This window comes from Populus alba, chromosome 6 (genome assembly GCF_005239225.2).
Source record: "Populus alba chromosome 6, ASM523922v2, whole genome shotgun sequence".
NCBI classification, from domain to species: domain Eukaryota; kingdom Viridiplantae; phylum Streptophyta; class Magnoliopsida; order Malpighiales; family Salicaceae; genus Populus; species Populus alba.
This window is the reverse complement of record NC_133289.1, coordinates 18,967,212-18,988,740: the sequence shown is the minus strand read 5'-3', so window position 1 is coordinate 18,988,740 and position 21,529 is coordinate 18,967,212. Positions and strand designations below refer to the sequence as shown.

The 21,529-nt window shown below is 31.5% G+C and overlaps 1 protein-coding gene across 5 annotated transcripts; it reads left to right on the top strand.

Moving 5' to 3' along the window:
• Window positions 1–10,227: 10,227 nt before the first annotated feature.
• On the top strand, window positions 10,228–19,264 carry LOC118027935 (protein TRANSPARENT TESTA 9). 5 transcript variants are annotated; one of them, XM_073409928.1, is made up of 20 exons: window positions 10,228–10,431; window positions 10,848–10,899; window positions 11,111–11,187; window positions 11,272–11,405; window positions 11,595–11,691; window positions 11,866–11,923; window positions 12,545–12,653; window positions 12,736–12,856; window positions 12,959–13,148; window positions 13,713–13,972; window positions 14,677–14,765; window positions 14,870–14,920; window positions 15,687–15,725; window positions 15,970–16,082; window positions 16,275–16,380; window positions 16,497–16,568; window positions 16,678–16,730; window positions 17,140–17,296; window positions 17,379–17,545; window positions 18,746–19,264. In XM_073409928.1, the coding sequence occupies exons 1-20, from the start codon at window positions 10,379–10,381 to the stop codon at window positions 19,037–19,039; spliced, it is 2,292 nt and encodes a 763-aa protein (XP_073266029.1). In that variant the 5' UTR covers window positions 10,228–10,378; the 3' UTR covers window positions 19,040–19,264. The 5 variants fall into 5 exon arrangements, with proteins under 5 accessions (XP_073266029.1, XP_034887328.1, XP_034887329.1 ...); XM_035031437.2 differs by having other exon boundaries at window positions 14,870–14,925; window positions 15,942–16,082; window positions 16,702–16,730; XM_035031438.2 differs by having other exon boundaries at window positions 14,870–14,925; window positions 15,942–16,082; window positions 17,140–17,257.
• The last annotated feature ends 2,265 nt before the right edge of the window (window positions 19,265–21,529 follow it).

Genomic DNA, 21,529 nt, shown 5'->3' with positions numbered 1-21,529 from the left:
GGTTAAATAAGAAAAAAAATCACAAATGAGAGATATTAATCGAGCCATAAATTTAAAAAATTATTTAAGAAAAAATAAATTCAAAGAAGATATCAATTAAAAAAAGTAAAATTAGAAAGAAAAAAAAAAGCTTGAATGTTGTGGCTTAATTCGTCAAATATATGCTTTTTGTCATAGACTCAACTAGTTTCAATAATATATATATTTTTTTTAATTTATGTCTAACCTTTAAATCAAAGACAAAAAACAACCTAGGCTTCAGGCCCATTTCAAGGAAAAGCTCAAGCGCATGGTAGGTCTTCAAGCCTAGACAGTTATATATGTTTTTTTATTTATTTTTTAAAGGGTTGGACAAATGTTTTGAGAAAAAAAATACACATGCGACACATCACCTACTAAGACAGAAGACATGTGTCTGCGAAATTAGATTCCCATTATGGTAGCTAGAAAATTAAGGTAGTGCCTCTTTTGATAAAAAAAGAAAAAAAAACTTATTTTTAATATATTTTTATCCTTAAAATGCCTCACCAACATCATCATTACACCTAAAAATAATTTTGTCAACTCCAAATCCTCTAAAAATTGTCTACAACCTCGAAATCAAACAGGGTTTGTTATGGTTTTCTTGGCTTATATATATATATATAGGCAACATTGAGGCTCCAAACAACCCCATAAAGCCCCTCTCATCTTTAGAAACGTGTGGACACCAATAAACTCATTTTGGTGGCCGAAAATGAAGTGAATAATGATTTTTTTTTTTTATCACCAGAATCTGGCAACTACCTTTTCTTCTCTTTCTAACCATGGACTAAAAAATAACACAAATGAACTTGTGTATAAAAAGTGATTTTTTTAAGATTTCAAGGGATCTAAATTTTATGAATTATGTTATTATTTATAAAGATCAATGACCTATGTATACTTTGCATGAAGACTCAAGTACACTAACAATGTTTGGTGTCTTTTTCATTTCAATCTCTAATTTTTTTGAAGTCCATTATTGACTAAGAAATCAAAAGAATTTAGCTTTTAATTATGATTAAATCATACAAAATAAAACTTTTGAAGACTGAAATAAATTATTATAAAATGAATAATAAGTTTATAGTGTTTTGTGATTGTGTGAACAATTGATTTAGAGTTTCTTATAATTAATTAATGCTTTGTAATAGGATCTGCCTACTCATTGCCTTTTTTATGAATTTTTTACTTATCAATGTTAATTAAATTCTGACGTGTACATTAAAAATACACAAATAGCACCTTTGTGTGAGTCCATTTTGTTAAATTTATCAGAAATATGTTAAGAAAAAATATTTTTGACATTTAAGAATATAAACGGTGAGATTTATTTACAAAAAAAATAAACTAGAGACTTAAAATTGCAAAAACGAAAGAAAAACAACTTCGATCCACACACCACCTGAATCGATCCTCCCTTTGGACGGATATCGACAGAGTGGAGGGATGTGGCAATTCGATGTGTTTTGGATGTATGTATGGAGAAATTTACACGAAAGAGTAGAGGGAATTCAAGAGGGAGATCAGATTGAGAGGACGTGGCAATAATGGTAGTACTGAAGCAGAGGAAGAGTGTGGAGCACTACAATTTTGAGGAAGAGGAATGGAACGTCGGAGCTACAGTATTTCGAATAGTCACTGTTCTTGCTTGCAAATCCTGCTATTGCTAAAGAAATAACGATAATGTCAGAATGATAGTGGCCGTGGCGACGGTTCTTCTACAATCATAGCATATACTATTTCATTTCTTCTGTTCTTGTATTTTATTTATTTCTTGGTATATAAATCTCATTTTACTATATATATATATATATATATATATATATATATATATATATATATATACTAAATGTTATGATGTTTTTTCTTGATTTATTTCTGGTGCTGCGATATTGAAATGAACTTACAAAGCAATGCCATGCGTGCATTTAACGGATACATCATCAATCAAGTAGCAGAATTTAATATAATTACTTGATTGAAAAAATTAAAATCCAAACATTCAATTATAAGAAATCGCAGAGTTCACACATTAAACAAAAAATTAACTCTCCTACGTCCTTTATGGCTCCTTCGAAACTAAATTCATTGAGGTTGTTCAAAATTAATCACATCAAAAACATATTATAACTTGTTTGGTAGCCAAAGCCATGATTGTAAGACCGACTACACACCCCAGATTATAAAATGGCAGGGATTTTTGAAAACTCTTACTTGCTCATTTTTTTACATGCACTTTAACATGATAGTTTACGTGCAATTATTAGCATTGTTAAAGAAACTATCCTACATTGAATATATATATATATATATATATATATATATATATATATATGATTAAATAAAGTAATATGAAACATTGAAAAAGGGTCACCCACCACAAGGGTTTTTTTTTTTTAATGGAACCAATTTGAACTATGGTCTCTTAGCCCATCAAAAATCGTAAAGCTTAAGTAACTTGATAAACCCTAAAAAAATGAATTGCAAATAAAGAAGAGTGTAGAAGAAGTAACTCATCCTAACAAACATAACTTTGTTATATTTTGAGACTTGTGATGAACTCAAAAGCCTAGTACCCCACCTAAGTGCTGTAGAGTCATCCAGAGTCTTGATAACTCCAGTCGAGAATTCTTGTCTCCACATTGAAGTGTTCAAGTTTTTGTTGACCTGTCAATTTATCGTTCCATCAATTTGATCGAGACAAGCTTTGGAAATTATTTTCATGGACTTAGTTTCCACACGAGAGTGCCTCTGTTCGTCTATTTCACACGAAAGCATCCATTGTTGAGTGGAAACATGAGGTAGAGGTCATTTTAACAAGTGGGGTAAAAGCTTATCTCATTGGATGGGCTCGCCACAGTCAGGACAAGTTTCTTATAAAAACAAAACTTTTGATGATCGGTAGAGTGTAGGCTTTCTCTGTTTGCTATCCAATACCCTTAGGTCCGTCCTAATTTACTTGCTAATTATAATCCATGCCCATATAGGAAGTAATTTTCGGTTTATTAATAACAAAGAGAGAGATGAAAGTGCTCTTACAGTTTCTTTCTGTGGATTTATGGTGAGAACTCGGCCTTTTCTTCACCAAGAAGGAACAAGGCACGGACAGAAAGGAAACCATGCTTTGATCTATCACGAAAGCTAGAAAAGTAAGCCATGAAATTTACGTTGATTTGGAAGAACTTGCACAGGAAGTTACAGGAGAAAAAAGAAGAAGAAGAAGAAGAAGAAATGAATTTTCTTTTGTTATTGCCATTTAATCCTAAAGGCAACTGTGTCTTTGTAAAATAAAGTTATAAGGGAAAAAAAAAAGTTAGTTATGCATGTGTTGCACATGTTAGCTGCTAAATAGCATTTGAACAACACGTGTAGCTGAATTAGTGGTTGAAGTAGTGCTACCTCCACATTATTTTATTCATCTCAATATCTTTTTTTAAATCTCCTTATAATTTGGTTTGGTTTGGCGCTGGATCACTTTTTATTTTTTTTCTTATTCTCCTTCATCTTGATTTGTGCACCGCTCCTTGAAAAAATCACATCAACCCTTCAATTTCTTTCCCTTTTAGATTTAGTACTTGTTCTCTTAATTGTAATTTTTTTTAATTGAAAACATTATTTTAAATTGAGAATTATTTTCACTTTCATCATTCTTTAATTTTTTCATCTCTCATAATTGGTTCTTATTTTTTAACTGTTATTTTATTATTTCATGTGATTTATAAAATTGATTTCTTTTTGTGATTTCATCCTCTTTTGTGTTTTTTTTTCTAATTAAGTTTAATCCTTATTCTTTTTATTTCTATTTTTCTTCCTTGACAAGTTTTTTTTATTTTTTTTTATTTTATCATTCAACATTAAATTGATTAAGAATTAACCTTATTGATTAAATTCAGGTATGAGATTTCATGGTTTATAATTTTTAAATATTAATTCAAGTTTAGAAGAGTAACCTGGGTTCACTTTGTTTTTCATGTTATGAAATTAAGGTTGCCTTTTTTATATTATTAAATTAACTAAAATTATTCATTTCTTCTTTAAAAATCATAGCGTCGCATTAACATTTTTCTTCTTACAAGCAGAAAAATTTGTCTCAGCTCGCCTCGTTGCATTCATCGTTCATATAAGTTTAATCGAGTCACTTTTTTTTTTCCTTTTTAATTTTTTTTTTTGCTTCAACCTTTAATATTTGGTTCATTATAATTGAGTTTTCTAATTTGTTTTGGTATAGGTTCTAAGGTTTTATCACGATCTCATATCCCAAATTATAGGCTTCACAAATTAATCATGGTTGGCCCGAGTCAATCTGATGTGTCGCTGTCTCAATAATTTTTTTTTAAAAAAAATATAACGTCCAATGTGTTATTATTTAAGTATTCTTAAAGTGTTTCGACCAATATGAATTAAATTCCTCTTAACGACTTCATATTTTTTTGAAGGTTGAACAAAAATATGAATGTTGGTCAAAAAACTAGTAATATCCATACTTAATAAAATAAATTTTAAAAAAATATAATTGATATATAAAATAACATTGTTAATGATAATTAAATACTAAAATAATAAGTTGATATTTCTAATAAAAACAAACATAGATACATATGCAAATATTTTATATTTATTATCCTTTTTTATTTTATATATTTTGTTTATTTAATCTTAGATGTTAGTTTTATTTACTAAAAACAACTGGTTTTTGTTAATACAACTTATTTATATAAAATACAAGTGAAAATTTTTAAAGATAAATTATTATAACTTTTTTGAAAAAAATAATTACTATTTAAAAAAATTAAAAATAATTTTTGAAAAAAATACAATAAAGGGTGTTAACTATTTTTTTTTTTTAAAAAAAAGAAGTAATGAAAAGTAAAAACAAAACTGTTCGTACCATCCCAATCATTTCAGTATATTAGTTAATAATAATTTCCTCGTAGATAATAGATTATAGACAATAGAACTAAATTAATTATGGCCGATCTTGTTGCTTCCGGAATCTAGACCGTAAAGCTAACGGCTAAATTTTTTTTTTTTTTTTTTTTCCAATTTTGCATAATTTGCCTTGTCTTCGCATGGTTTGGTCTTTTGAATATCTGGATTGGTACTTAAACTTCACAAGCTTTGCAATTTATCCAATTGCTAAGGACTAACTTAAAAAAATATTGTTTTGAGCCTTACATTACAGTACTGAAGGACATGTTTTTGAGTTTGGTAGGTAAACTCGAGTTGACTCGGGTAGTGTTTTTAGTTTTTTTTTAGTTTTATTATTAAATATTGAGTTGATTGTAAATTAAACTTTATAATTTTTTTTATATGGTTATTTCAGTTTTATGATTCAGGTTTGATTAGTTAATTCAAGTTGATCCGACTTATTTTTTCAATTGAATTTTATTTTTAATTGCATCTGGTAATATTAGTTTAATTGAGAATTAGGCTTAAAATGTATATTTTTTGTGTGTTTTCTACCAGGTTATCGGGGTCTCATGATCTAAGTTTGAGATTTAACAGGTTAGCCTATATTAATCCAAATAAATCCAAGTTGATCCGAGTAAATGCAATATATTGTTGTTTTAATATTTTTTTAAAAAAATTATTTTGATTTTTTTAATTAAATTATATTTTTACTAATCATTCGAGTTGATTTTAAATTTATAAAATTAATTATATCACTTTAAATAAAATTTTATATAATTTAATTTTTTTATTTTAAAAAAAACATATTAATAACATCTAAAAATACTAAAAAAAATTAATATTAAAAAAAAAGAAAAAATTCAAAATTTTTAAAATCATATCCTAGACACCCACTGACTATTAGGATTCGACCCTATAAACACACCAAGGATCATCTGTTTGCGCTACCACCCCCAGCACCTGCAAACCCTGCACCCGATGAGACCAAAGCAGCATTCCCACCACCGATTAAAGCAACACCAGCAAATTTGAGAATTCAAGATTAGGGTTAATATTTACAAATTAAGAATGAGAGTTTGCAATTGTTTATTACATTATTATAAAGCTAAAACACGTGGGTTGTCTTCAATGTATTAATGTTTACTATGCATTCTTTCACAAATTACTAAGATTGAAAAAGTTGATTTTTAAAAAAAAATTAATTTGATTCTCAATCTTTTTTTACACAATTAAGCCTTTTAAGCTCAAATTTACATCCAATTACATATTTTTTTAGGATGAAAGATTAGATTGAAAGTCAAATGACCAAAATAAAAATAACAGGAAACATAAATGGTCGCTTTGAATTTCATACAAAAAATTTAATACAGCACCCCATCATTTTTTATTTATAGGTGATTGTTCCTTCTAGTTTTTAGATATTCAATTTAGTATCAAAGTTCATTTCTCACATTTTTCACTCTTTTTTTTGGTTAGAGGAGAGAAAGAAGGTCATTGAATTCCAGTTTAAAAAGAGAAAGTCATCTTTTATATCTATTTCGACCACTAGAATGGTTGAAATCGGTGTCAATAGGTTAAATTCAATGAGAGGAATCTTATAGTGATTGTTTTAAAACTTAATTTTGTCTCATAAAATAAATGTAAGTCGAGGAAGAGAAAAATTATTCAATTTGATTTTGTGATTTGAATTGTTTTTTTATTTATTTTTGGTTCGTTGGGTTGCTAAATTGGTTTCTACATGTTCTATAACATGGTTTTTTTTTTATTATTATTTACTTTAAATGGGTTGAAAAATAGGTTTGTTGGGTTAAAAACCCACAGCTCTGATTTTTCAGCCACGATAATAGTGGCTGAAATCTAGGTTGGGAGACGACACGTTATTAACCTTGACAGGTAACATGTCATCTTTGGGTTTTAAAAGAAAGAAATAAAACAAGATAGACAACAAGTCATCTCTCTCTTTAAATAATAATAAAAAAAGAAGCAAGCCCAGGCATAAGCCCTTGGCTGTTATTTCCAGAAGCTAAGTGCAATAGGCCATAGGCTAGCGTTGCTAGGCTTTTTGTGGCTTTTTTTTTAGATAAAGAAAATTTTTTTAACTTAATTAGTTTTGTGACCCAGATTGCAAGTTTGATAAGTTAAGCCACAATATCCAATTTATTGTTTTTCTTTTTTAGTATTTTTTGTTAAATGCACTTTTGGTACCTCATTTTTTTTTAAATAATGTAATTTCACCATTTATTATCAATGATTTACTTTTTTAATTAACTTAAAATTTTAAAAAATATCGTTTCACCTTTTGTTATCAATGATTTGCTTTTGCTATTTCAATCCCATATGTTTGTCATGTTTTTTTTCTTTTCATAAACTATTTCATTAGAAAATAGCACATTCACTTTATTGTCATATAAATCTATTAAATGAAAAATAATTTATGAAATAAAAAATTTCTTGAATTCAATGACGTGCATGACTTACATCGAGAGTTTGGTTGGTTGACTGAAGTTTACTTAGTTTTTTTTTTTTAAAAAAATATTTTTTTGCCAATTTTACTTTTCAATATTGAATTAATTTAAGATTTAGGTTCCCATTTTTTTTTCATGATTACCCTCGCAACTTTCACATGTCAACCTAGAATGACCTAGATTGAACTAGTGTGTTTCACTCTCAATGTTAAATAAAAATATCATCTAATGTGCAACTGATTTTAAATTCATGGATAAACTATTTTAATTTCTTTAAAAGACACGTTACTAATGCCTATATATTTTTTTGTTTGGACATGTTTTATTTTTTATGTAACGTCAGCCAACGGGCTAGCCTAGGTGTTGTTTTGGTGTCAATGGATGTTTACAATATTTTTTAGGTCAAGAATCAGTTTTAAATTGAAAAAAACTGAACCCTCAATTTTCCAGCAAACTACAAAAAGTAAGCGATGTGTTATATATATATATATATATATAAAAAAAAAAATCAAAGGTTCATCCCTTTAAGAAATAATAATAATAATAAAAAGATAGGCCTAAGTGCACTAGCTAGGTTGAAAGGTCAACGTGACCAGACCTCTTTTTTTTTTTATAACCAAACCCATGCAGCCGAGTTCCATTTTTTTTTTTGTTTTATATGTGGTTTTAAAAAATTGATAAAACATATCATTGAACCCAATTGAGTCCATTATCCGGGTAGCAATTTAACGAGTTAATCCACGACAACCAAAGCATTATTTGTTTTTATTTTGTTTTTGTTAATTGCTTTTTCTATCTCTCAATTAAAAAAAAAACAATTTCATCATTTGTTATCGATGATCTATTATTCTTATTTAATTCAAACATAAAAGAATGCAATTTTACCTTTTGTTGTCAATGATGTACGTTGGCTAATTTTGGCTCCATGTACTTGTCATGATTTTTTCACTTTTAAAAAAATATATTTTTTCACATAAAAAAAATATCATATGTTTTATTGTGGTATGATTATATGGAAAGTAATCTCTGCGATAAAACATTATTGAATGTGGTGACATGCATAACTTTCATCGCGGACTGACTTGGTTGACTCAAGTTCACTCCGTTTTTTTAATCAAATGTTATTTTTTATGATTTCACCATTCAACATCAAGTTAATTCGGGATTAAGCTTTTTATTTTTCTCTTTAAAATTATCCCTGTGAGTTTTGCAGGTCAATCCAAGTTAACTAAGGTGAATTAAATATTTTTCCATCTCAATATTAGATCAAAATGTCAATACCTATACTTTTTTTAGAATCAATTTTTTTAGAAGACACGTTACCAATGCCTATACTTTTTATTCCCACGGCATACCACATGACAATGAACTAGTGTTATGCATTATACAGTGAGGATAAATTTGTTTTTTTCTTTGAAGTTTAAAATGACTAAACTACATAAAAGTTCTCGATAAAAATATTGTAAAAATAGCTTGATCGATCTCATTTTATGATATTTTTTTTATTATATTTTAATTTTCAATATTTAGTTAATTAGAATTGAGCTTCCTATTTCATTACAGTTTGGATTTCATGGGTTATCACAATATTATATCCAAGATCGCGGGTTAACCATGGTTGACTTAGTCAAGCCAATGTGATATTGTTTCAATATTTTGTTTAAGAAAACATATTATTTAATATATTATTATTTTAATATTATATTTAAAAAATATTTTATTTAATAAGTTTTTAATTTTTTACTTCCCAATGTTTTTAGATTTTTTTTTTAAGATTAAAAATAAATGATCTGATTGTTGCGTGGTGTGAATAAAGAATCTAAGTATATAGTAAATAAGGAATGAATAACATTGCCTTTATTGAAAAAGAATAATGTAAAAAGATTAGGTCTTATTTGTTTATTGGAAAGTATTTTTTTTTAGAAAATAATTTTTATGAAAAGTAAATTATTTTTAGATATGTGGTAGTTTCATGAAAATTAAGTTGGAAAATACTTTCAAGTGTTTGGCTATGTCATGGAAAATAATTTGAAAAATAACTTATTAATATTTTATTTTACTTTTAAGTTTATTAAAAGAATAAGGACCAAATTTGATAGATAAAAAAAATAAAGATGAAATTGAAAAAAAATCTTCAATTTCATAAATTATTTTAAATATAAAAAATAGAAAAAAAGAAGAAAGAATATCAAATCTAATAGATAAAAAAAATTGAAAAAGGATGAAAATGAAAAAAAATCAATTTCATAAATTATTTCAAAAAAATAAATAGCAATTAAAAGAACGAGGACTAAATATGATAGATAAAAAATCTCATTTAAAAAAATGATACAAGTAAATTAAATAATAACTTAAAAAAATAATGATCAAAGTTAATATAAAAATCAAATTAAATCATAAAAAGATGAAAATTAAAAAAAATTAAAAAATCCAAAATAAAATATATAACAGTTAAAAGATTAAAAGATTAAGGATTAAATTTAATATAATTAATAAAATATTTATAAATTTTTACAATTTTTAAAAAATATTATTAGCAAAACAATAAAAAATAAACACTTTTCAAATATAAAAAAATTTAGAAAATAGTTCATAAAACCACTTTCCATTAACATGCTGTTTGTATTTGTTGTAGGAAAATTTTTTTGGAAATTTTTTTTTTGCTTAATTTTTTTTTATGTTTTCAGAATTTATGTGATATGAAAAATAATGAAAAATTATTTAAACATATTTTTAAATAAAAAGAAAAAAATATTTTAAACGTGCTACTGCTGTAAACAAAAGGGCCTAAAAAGAAATTCGTTAACACTAACAAGTAACACAACGTTGAAAGTTGGTTGTCACCAAACGGACAAACCAAAGTAAAAGCCCAGCCAGAATAGCTGGTGCCGAAAACCATCAATTCCACTCTCAAAAATCAAACTGCCTAGATCTACCAAAATTTCATTTTCTTGAATCGCTCAGTTTGATCCTTCACAATGTGGCGTTCGCTTTGGCGATCCATCGATCGCTTCTCTCTGCAACACTTCAAGTAACTCTTCTTGTTTTATTCAGTTTAATTTCAATTTTATGTGGCCAATTTGGAAATGCTGTAATGTTTTTGTTATTACGAGTTCCTTTTTATCATCGTCATAATTTAGGGTTTTAGTCTATGATTGTGTTTATTAATTGTATAAAAGAAATTTATTTTATTTATAATTTCTAGGCAAACCGGAGAATTTAGTTCTTTTGTTGGGTGGTCATCTATAGTGTGTGTTTGTGTGTGCGCGTGTGCGTGCTTTTTTTTTTTTTTTTTTTTTTGTGTAGCAAAACTGAAAGGGGTTTTTGATTTTAGAACTTACGATGACATGACTGCTTCATTTGTTATTTCATGAGGATGCCCTTATTCCCATAGTTTCTACTTGTTGTCAATTTGTTATTAATATTTGAATATGTTTTTGAATGTAGACATGTAATTAATGAATTGCAGAAGATCAAAGTTGTAGATATGCACAACAGGGTGAGTAAAATCCACCTTCCTCTGTGTAATTTCTAGGTAGGAGCTGTTATCACTCAGCTTGATACACTACACTTTTATAGATGAAGAAGTTGACTGCCGGTAACACTGGATATAGTGCTAATAGCTCCTCCTGATTCTCGGAGATAGTTTTGTGTAATCCTTGAAATCTTTTTCTTAACATCAACTTGTCATTCTTGTTTTTCACTTCCAGGAATTAGTAGTGGATCTCCTGCAGTCTATAGTAGAGATAGTTACATATGGCGACAGACAAGATTCACAGATTTTTGAGTACGAAATTCTTGGACACGTCCTTTTCTGTATCGTGTTTGATTCTGGTGATATTCAAAGAGTTACTTTTTCTGGTTTCTGCAGGTGTTTTATGGAACACCAGGTTTTGGCAGAGTTTGTTCGTGTACTAAAAATTAGTAAAAATTCAAGAATTGAGGCACCGTTACTTCAGTATCTAAGTATAATGATTCAAAACATGGATAGCGAATATGCAATCTGTAAGAGCTAATTCTCATTCATTTTGTATTTCTAAAATGTGTAGCACATGACATAATTATTTGTCCATCTATCCTCACTGTGTTTTTTTATGTTTCATGTATTCATTTCAATGATGGAGAACAGGCTTGAATTTTCTTCCTTATTTCTGAAACAAGTTTAGTGATTCATTTGGTAATTCTGTAATGCAGACTACTGTTTAAGCAATGACTATGTCAACAATATTATAACACATCCGTACAAATTTGATGGTGGAGATCTAGCTCAATATTATATATCTTTCCTAAGGTTGTGAATCTCTCTCTCTCTCTCTCTCACACACAACCTCTTTAACATTGTGACTTTCATTGGCATTTTCTTAGGTATTGGTTCTCCGTGGTTTGAATTTATCAATAAAAATGGTGGTACATTTTTTCTAACCCCTTTCTGTGACCTATTTTTGAAATTATTTTATTAAATCAGATCAGTGAGCAACAAAATAAATGGAGACACTCTTTGCCTTCTTGTAAAGGTTCATGGGGTAAAAGTTCACCACCTATTCTTTCTATTTTCTTGCATTATTTGTTTCTACAGCCTCTGAGTTATGAGTGGAATGCTTCCACACAGCCATAGTGTTATCAAGCACATATTTGTTTCTTTATGAAGACTTGAGAAAAAAATTAAGAGGTCAAAGTCTTTCATAAGTTCCCTTTGTGTAATGTTATGCTAATGAAATCAAATTAGAAAATTGGTTTAATTAAACTACAGCTAAAATAGTTTCGCTTCCCAATCCCCTTTGTTATATACTTGTCAGATAAGGATGCTTTGTGTGGTTGATCTGATGTTCTATGAAATATCAGGGGTCATCATTTTGATTAAATTGAAGGTTTATGATTCATTTTTTCCCCCTTTGTCATAATAAATAAATGATAGACCCAGGTCCATGGGCTGAATTCACTTAGCAGAACAGCAGGGGTTCAAACATGCACATGTACATTTTAATTGGAAGCATAATGTATTGGAGCTGCTATCAGTTTTTCCAGCACTCATGCTTGCATGCATTCAACAATATTGTGTTTTTTCTGTGTTTTTGTACCAATAAGATTTACCTTTTTGCGAGGCCTGACCTAAGTCTATCTATTATGTATTTATCCTACTGCAGGATGCTGTTGTCTCTTTCCCCCTATACAGCGAGGCTCTTAAATTTGCTCAGCACGGGGAAAAGATGATTCAGACTGCTATACGTGCATTGACTCTCAATATATATAATGGTATTTTATTATTATCCTTGTTTCCTTATGAATGTTGAATAGGTCATTGATAGCTTGCAACATTACTCTTTTGGTTTTGCAGTTGGTGATGATATGGTTTATCAGTTCATAACAACTCCTCCAGTTTCAAGTTACTTCTCAGATTTGATTCATAACTTGAAAGAGCAATGTACCCATCTAGACAACCTTGTCCATGCTTTAGAGTATGTTCCCTCAATTTCTCAGGAATATTATATCATTTGAACAATCCTACTCTGTTAGCTGTTTAGAACTATATATATGAAGAATGTTTCCCTTTTATGCAGGGAGATGGGTGTTAATCAAAGAAGAAAGGAGCTACTTTTAAAAACTGATAGAATTGTTGATGATCTGTACTACTTAAAGGATATTCTTTATGTTGGTGAATCTCGTTTGAGTAAAGTGGTCACGCAGAATGTTCTCAACTTGCTTCTCATTCCCATATTGCATCCTTTACTTCATTCAAGGCAGAGTGATGTAAGATGTCTTTCCTCTTAATTCCTTGGACTATTTGTTTTTTGAATTTTATCAAACAATTTCTGATATCTTTTAAGATCATGTTTTCTTGTGTGTCAGTCTATGTTTGCATGCTTGTGTTTCTTTAAGCCTGCAATTCATCAGAAAGCATGCTCAAATGTGCTTTCAGATTTGAGGTCTGATGAAAATACCTTAAGCAAGGAACACTTGCACAGTCTTTCTCATTATTTGTCATCTGCATTACTGCAATGAATGTTGAGGCTAAACTCTCTTAGAAAGAACTTCCACATGTGCACATTTACATTGCATCCTTTTTTTGGTTCACTCTTTCATGTTCCTCTCTCTGTTTCACTGATAGTCTGACTGGTTGTGGTACTTAGCTTTGCCTTCATGTGCACTCAGAATCTTGACTATGTCTTTTCTCATTTACCTTTCTATCTCCAGTAGAACCAGCTACCTATTGAACTATAAGAACCCAAATCATTGCATTGTAATCTTATGCATTGTAACTTTTCTTTTGAAGCTTTTGTGCATCAAGTAAGTAACACATTGTTTTTGTTTTAGGGTTCAAATCTATCTCCAATCACTTCTCTGTATATAGTTTCTTGTCTTATTCAAGTCATTGGTGGAAAAAGTATTGTTAACTATGTGGCTGGAGTTCTTCTATACCCTTATATGTCCTTAAGTGTGAGAGAAGCTTGGGAAGCGTGTTTGAGCAGTGCTTTTTTCAGTAATTTTAATGATATGGAAAAATCATCATGTTCTACCGAGTCTGAAGGTGCTGAAAGTGTCAATGGGAGCCCTCTTCACAGGCATTTTCCAGAGTATGTATCATCTCTATCATCTTGTATGCTTCTCTATTGATGATACAATATGACCACAAAGGTTTACAGAAGTAACATTTTATGGATTTTGCTTCACTGATGCAAATAAGAGAATTTTGTATAGCTAAGGGAGAGCTGTTTTATACCAAGTGTAGGTTCCAATTACCTATGTTCTCTTGCACTTGATAACTTTCAATGGGATAGTTGAATCCTGGTATATCCTACTTGAGGCTAAACTTAATGGAATTGGGACTAGATTTTGTAAGCTTCTCTGGTGATGATACCATATGCCCACAAAGGTTTACAGAAGTAACATTATATGGGTTTTGTTTCACTGATGCAAATAAGAGAGAATTTTCTATTGATAAGGGAGAGCTGTTTTCTCTTTCTGATACCAAGTGCAGGTTCCAATTACCTTTGTTCTCTTGCACTTGATAACTTTCAATGAGATCATTGAATCCTGGCTGATCCTACTTGAGACTAAACTTAATGGAATTTTGGCTAGATTTTAGCTGTTGGATATAAGACATTGTACAGCATGATACCTGGAAATTTAGGCTGCTCATGTAGCTGTATATGATGTCTAAGGCATGTTGGATTCACAAGCTATGTTTGACAACTAGATGAAATAATTTTTGTTCTGTATTATGATCTTTGCAATCATGTTTTCCTTTGTACTCACCACAAAATTTTTCCAATTGCAGAGGCAGAATACTGGATTTTATTTTGTCTGACAATCACAGCCTCTCACTTGCGTCTCTGTTTTTATTACTTACTTTAGCAGAAAGTAAAGGTATCTTCTATTTTCTGCTTCTTAAATTATGCGGACTAAAGATAGAGCATAATGGATCAACATCATTGTTTATTTGTCTTTCTGCTATTCTGTTGTCCTCTCAGATCTTGAGGATTTACTGGCTTCAATGGTTAGCCTAAGTGCAATGCAGCATGGTATGGTAAATATCAACAAAAATGGATCTTTTTTATGTTCTTTCTGGTACTAGAGATGCACATATGTGGTCCCCTTTGATTTCTGTTCTGTTTCTTCAACCTTCCCTATCTTCAACTAATGTGTATTTAGAAAGTTGAAAAATTGTTTCTTTTTGTCTCGAGATGCATGATCGCCATGCACAGTAACCAGTGCAGCAGAGGTATCATTTGTGTGTGCTGTAGTCATGTGCGTGTGGGATGGGGGAGGACTTGAGATCGCAACTTGAGTTCCCGACTAGATAAAGTGGTTTGCTACACGAATTCCGTAGCGCCATTGTTTTTTGGGCATGTCTATATTAAACATTCAGTTACAGTGAGTGCAGCTGGCTTTGTGCTTTTAGGGTTCAGTGAAACTTTCATGCTTTCTGTCTTGCTATCCAATCAATCACTTACATCTACCTGGGTATTTGACTTACTGTAATGTGTTCATATTTCTCCCAGCCACCATTTGACTCTATGCATCCTTGAAAAACATTTTGGATGTGATGAATTTTTTTTTTTGGCTTCTAAGACAGGAAGAACAGCTCCTCATCACATAAATTACTAGAAATATGGAAGCTGGCATTGAGGTCTGATACCAACAGAAATGTTTAACCAATGAATTTAATAATTCATTGAGAAAGAGAGATCATTAAATTAACATGACCAGTTGTCAACAGTTTCTCTGGTGTTTAATCTATATTATTGAAAAAATCACTTTTCGAATTAATATATCTCAGCTCCACAGGTAATGGAGGAAAGTATACTCGTGAAGTTTATGCCTCAGGTATATTTACAACATAGTGTTTCCTTAAAACTTCCATTTTAGGCCTGAATAAAATGTATGCTCTATGCTCTACACTTCCCTTTGTGCTCTCCACCTGATTAATATCTAATCATTTATAGCTTGGTGCCTTTTGACTTTCATTTTCATCATGAACTTACCATCATTGCTATCTTATTATTATTATTGTTGTTTTTTTTTTTTTTTCAAATTCTTCAGATTTTAAATGCATTATTGAATGTTTTAGCAAGTGAACCACCAACCACTGTGCAAATAAAGTGGCATACTGGATGGTTCTTGCGAAAGCTACTGGTTTTTCAAGGAATCAGGCTTGATGAACACAATTTCCATCAATTTAATGTAAGAAGACTGAATTACCTCAAATACATAGCAATGTAGTATCCTCGTTTACTGTTATCCATTCTTGAATTTATTTGTGTGCTTATTGAAAGGGTAACATCCTCTGAACTTGGAGTAAGTGTTTCTTGGAGTTTCTTTATAATCATGTCTCAAACTTTCTAAAATTTTATATCTTCTAGTTCTCATTAACAGACCTCATATGAGCGGTCCTGCATATGCGTCGAGAAAGAACTTGATGGATGCTGGTTTGATCATATCATGGATGTGTTGAGAAATGAATGGGCAAGCTGTAAAACAGGTAGCTGTATGTTAATTTGACAAGGGACAAGAACTGCTTCATACAGCAGGGATCTTATGGGATGTGATAGTCTATTTTGGTGGAACTCATTTGATCTATTTTGATGATCCATACAGCTCTTGAGGAATCATCACAATCCAAAGACCCCCTTTTCCTTCTAGAGTTCACAATCTGCCAGATTGCTGATGGTAAAATGCACTTTTGTGTTCCTTTTCTCTTTGGTTTGATTGAAAATTTTCATTTATATTTAGTTCTATCCCATGCATAAAGGGAAAATAAAGTAATTACACATTGCAGGTGATGCAACCTCTTCCCATGTAGCTTGGCAAAGAATGGTGGATGTAGTGAAGGTTTTTACCATTTATTCTTATCAAATTCTTGGCAAGAGATGCTGCATTGCAACCTTTCTTCATGTTCTTGGGAATCTTTCGTGCAGCCTCTTCAAGTTCAGAGCTAGAACATTATGTTTTAGCCATGTGTTTAGCATGTTTTCCTCTGCTTTTACTCTAGATTTCTGAACTTAAATGCTTTTATGTTCGGCTTCAGTTCAGTTTTTGTCTACTCAACAGTTTTGCAAGAGAAAAATCTCTTACCACAAACATCTTTTGCTTTTTTTACTACCTTTTGCTTTCCGTTTGCCTATTGAGCCCTTTTTGACATTTTGCAAGCATTGGGAAACTGTTTACATTTCCTCATAACTGTACATTTAACATTAAATTTTCTGGGATGTTAGAGACCACATAACGATAATACGTGCAGGTCTTCATTCTGCATCTTCAGTTGAAGGCTTTTATTTCCAAAGGAGAGTTTCTCGAGAAGTCCTCACTGGACTCCATAGTGGTCCTTCCCTTTGATTCTGCGAAGAACCTAGCTTCAGGTCTTTCATCTGCTAGCTTTGGGTCGGAGGTTTCCTTAGGTTGGGAGTCATTAACCTTCCACTCCCCGTTCAACATAATCTCCAACATGTCTTCATTTTTTCACTTGTGAAACATTTGCAGGCTCAGGAATCCCTTGCAGGATTGCCTTCTCAAATGCAGGAATCAGAGATATTTACCTGATACCCGTGGCAAGGGGAATATCTGGGAAATTGCTTCTTGTGGAGAAACATCCCTTCCGCAGTCAAAGAGGGGTTGTAATTGCCATTGCTCCATTGGCAGGATTGAGTGTAAGTCCAGACACTGTCAAACTTTAGTTCTGCAGGGAAAAATATTGCTGCGACGATAATGAACCTTGCATGGATGTTTAGAACTTGGTATGATTAGACTAATCAATGAAATTGCTTTGCACTGTTGCCAACCAAGGCTGGTGTTGGCCTTCTCGATTGGCTTTGGCAAATACTTGTCTCATTGTTGAGCAAATTTCATTTGGATTATTTGCCTAGACTGCCTTCATAGCGATTAAAATTTCAGTGGACTGGAGTGATGCCACTCTTTAAGAGTAAATCAGTGACAAATTGAATGCAGGATAAGCAAGATGTAAACACTTTACTAGCTTTTTTCTGAAATTTGACACAGGCAGTTGTCATGATGTTAGTTGGGTTCTGGAAAGAGCTATCTCTTCTTGGTCATGCTTGTTGTATCAGAGAGTTAAATGGTGTTAAAATACACTTTTCTAGAAAGTGTACAAGATCTTTTGTACTTTCTTAAATCTCAGTATCATCCGTAGCTCTTCCATTAATCTACAAACATTTTTCAATTTCTAATTGTGCATGTTTTGCAATAAAACACATGTAGATTATTATATATGGTCTCTAACTTGTGCTTAACCTATGGATTTAACTTTACATTTCTTTACATAGAAATTTCCTGAATATAAACCATTTATATTGTTAGGTGTTAAAATTTAAATTTCAAGAGTTTAAGGGAGATGCCAAATGTACATGAACGAAGGAGATACAAAGCTTTTCTTGCGTGTTAACAACCAATTTACATCAGGGAAACTGGTTTTTGTGAGGTTTATGACTTGGACTTAGGGAAGGAGATACAAGTTATGAAAGGAGAATCAAAACCTTGAAGTTATTTGCAACAAGTTTTGAATGAGTAGGGGTTGAAATTAGGATATCATCAGCTCCCTTAGCTTTGTTTCTTATGATAGTAGTTGAGGCAAGCTTCCTCTGAGTACTTATTTTCTGTGCTCTGAAAAGCATCACTATTTTTTTCCTGACATCTCCTTGACAGTCTCTTACCATCTTTACCTATGTGTCAGTTATTCTCCTTTTTGTGCCATGTTTAGGTTTCCATTATTAACTTCTGCATTTTGCCTGTTTTAAGATTTTTAACTTCTGAGCAAGTTAATCGGGTTACTGGTTTTAATTTCTCTTTTATCAACAATATATACTGCTGTGACTTTTTTCCCTACCTGACAGCCAAAGATAGACGAGGATCAGCCTACATGGCTGCATCTCAGGATAAGAGAGTTTGAACCCAGAATAAATGGGGGTAAAAATAGAAGCTACAACATGAAGGAATTCATTCAAGTTGCAGATGGGCGATGGACAATCGGTTTCCCAAATGCAAAAGCTTGTGGCAGTGCTCGATTGGCAATAGTTGAGGAGACTAGTAAGCAGAGATCCTCTGTTAGGAACGCACTTGGTCCTCTACTTCAGAATGATTATGGTGGAGGGTCTTCAGATCGTCAAGATGGGCGAGCTCTAGTGTGAGAGATTGTACAAGACAGGTTAAACTAACAATCTCTCCTTCCTGTTATTTCTTTCATTTTTCCTTTGTAGTTTGACTATACATGGATGGATGATCTGGATAGCAATAATGTACAATATTCTTCTGCGTAACTATTAGACCCGAAGCTTCAGAGTCTTCTGTTCTTTGTTTGTTAAAAAGAATATAGGGGCCACCTGATTAATGTGAGTTCTTGCGTTCTGCTTTTATTTCCTCCAAAATAGTTAATTTTTGCTTAAATTTATAATTTTTTGTACTCATAACATAGCCATTGATCTCTGTTTCTACTAGCGCCTACTTTGTCTGTCATTGGCATGCGTTTGCATTCGTACATCCCTCTCTCTCTCTCTCTCTCTATATATATATATATATATATATATATATATATATATCTGCTTCCATGAATATTGTGATCATGCGTGAACTGTGCTTGTTGACAATTAACCAGTGCAAAATTTATCGGGATCATTTGGATTTAGTTTGACAGGTATTTCCAAGAAGTCAAATAGTTTAGCACGGTACTGGGCCAGTTTGCCAGTGCTCCTGACCCCTGCCTTTGCATTTATCTCAAGTATACATGTATATGCATAGAATTGGTTTGGTGACATTACTAGAAGTGGACAGTAGACTGTATCCATGTCACGGGGTTATTCCTCGGTATATAATTTACCAAATAATCTCAAAGAACCTCATGAGGTACGAAGTAGTTTCAATCTCAAGAAATTTTGGCATTTGCGTGCTTGTGATCAAAGTGTAGGATGTTGAAATGCACTAGAAGATGAGAGAGGGAGCATATTGTAAGTGTAATATTGGAGGTGGGATGTGAAATGCTACGGCGTGTCTGCGGATTGCAAAGAATCAATACCATCTTTTAATTATTTGGACGGCACTTTCAAACCCAGCTACAAGCTCCTTCCAAGTAACTCTTCCATAGAATTGTGAAACATAGTCCATTAAACTCAACCACGGTAAGTTTCAGATACGATTATGATTCAAATGCTATAAATAACTAGCTCTATTATTGATAAAATTCAAACCCAGCCGTCAGGTGATTAATAAAATCCCCGTCTTCCATGAAAATAGCATTAATATTGTGTAACGCAAATTACAGTTAGGATCTCCTTAGCTAGCCATCCTCAACATGACTGGTAATGAATCAAAGCTTCCCCTCATTTGCTCGAGATTATGATGTAAGAGTACAGAAGCTTGGGCGAAACTACCTATCAAGAGCAACCATTGATTAATATATAGCAAGAAAACCACCAGTGGCTTCAATCTAGTGCATTGGATTTAGGCTAAACTACGAAACTAAATCTCCATCATGCCGGGCTTTCCAAGTTAATGAAACATCATTAGCTAGTTGTTTTTATATATATATATATATATATGGCAGATGCTAAGCATAAAGTAGGACTACGTAATATAAACATAAGATAATGCAAACTTTTAGGAAAAGGAGTGTGTGGTACGTAATTCCATCACCTTTACATTAACAAGGCTGTCATGTCAAAATTAGAGCAACTTTTTCTCCATGAAACCTTTAAAGTCTGGCCGCCCAGTAGAAAAAACTAATAACTATGCTCTCCATCTCTCTTTCGGAGTTCTGTTCCCTGCCTTGGATATTGCTTTCATCCACATGGCCACGTATTACTCCAAAGATGCTTATTTGAAGCTTAAAAGCATAAAATGAGCGACCCTTTTGAGTAGATAATGCCATATTTTACTTTTATTAATATATGCTTTATGAGAGAGTGCTTTACTTTAAGCAAAAGAGAAAAGAAGCAAGTATAAGGGTCTCTAATGCAATGTGTTCCCTCAAAAATTAAAGGTTTCGATGGTGAAAGAAGAGAAAAGATATTGCCCTAACTTTCACTTTGACAAACTTCTTTTGGTTTGCCCAAAACGTATATCGATTTAGCAAGAAGTAAACAGTTGTGAATGGCTTTTGTTACAGTTATCATCCTTTATTTAAAACAAAGTTAACTGTTCTTGGCGAGGGATAGAAAGAGTAATAAGCTAGCTAGGGTGTGTTCTAAGCAACTATATATATTCCTTTCTTTCATTCAAACTCTCCTTTTATAGTATTGCCGTATGCTTTGTTGTTCAAATTATTTGGTGCGCTTTGTATGTCTTTTTAGGCCAACAAAGAGAGAAGCTTTTTGACTGGTGACCGTGAGACTCACTGAGAAAGAATAAACAGTCAGAAGTTTAGGTTATTTGTTATATACTAAGCATGGACTCTTTAAGTTTCTTATACAGCTATATTCAAAAAGAAACTGGCTGTGCCTCATCATATTCCACACAGAGATTTCATTTTTATGCATGTTAGAGCTTCTCTTTAATGGATGATTGGTTCGAAGGTTTTCAGTTTAAATCCTATTCTTGTCGTTCAAACGACGGCAACAATAATAAAAAATTTCTATTCATGGTTTGGTTGGAAATACCTATACATAAATTGGTGGTAGAATCTAAAA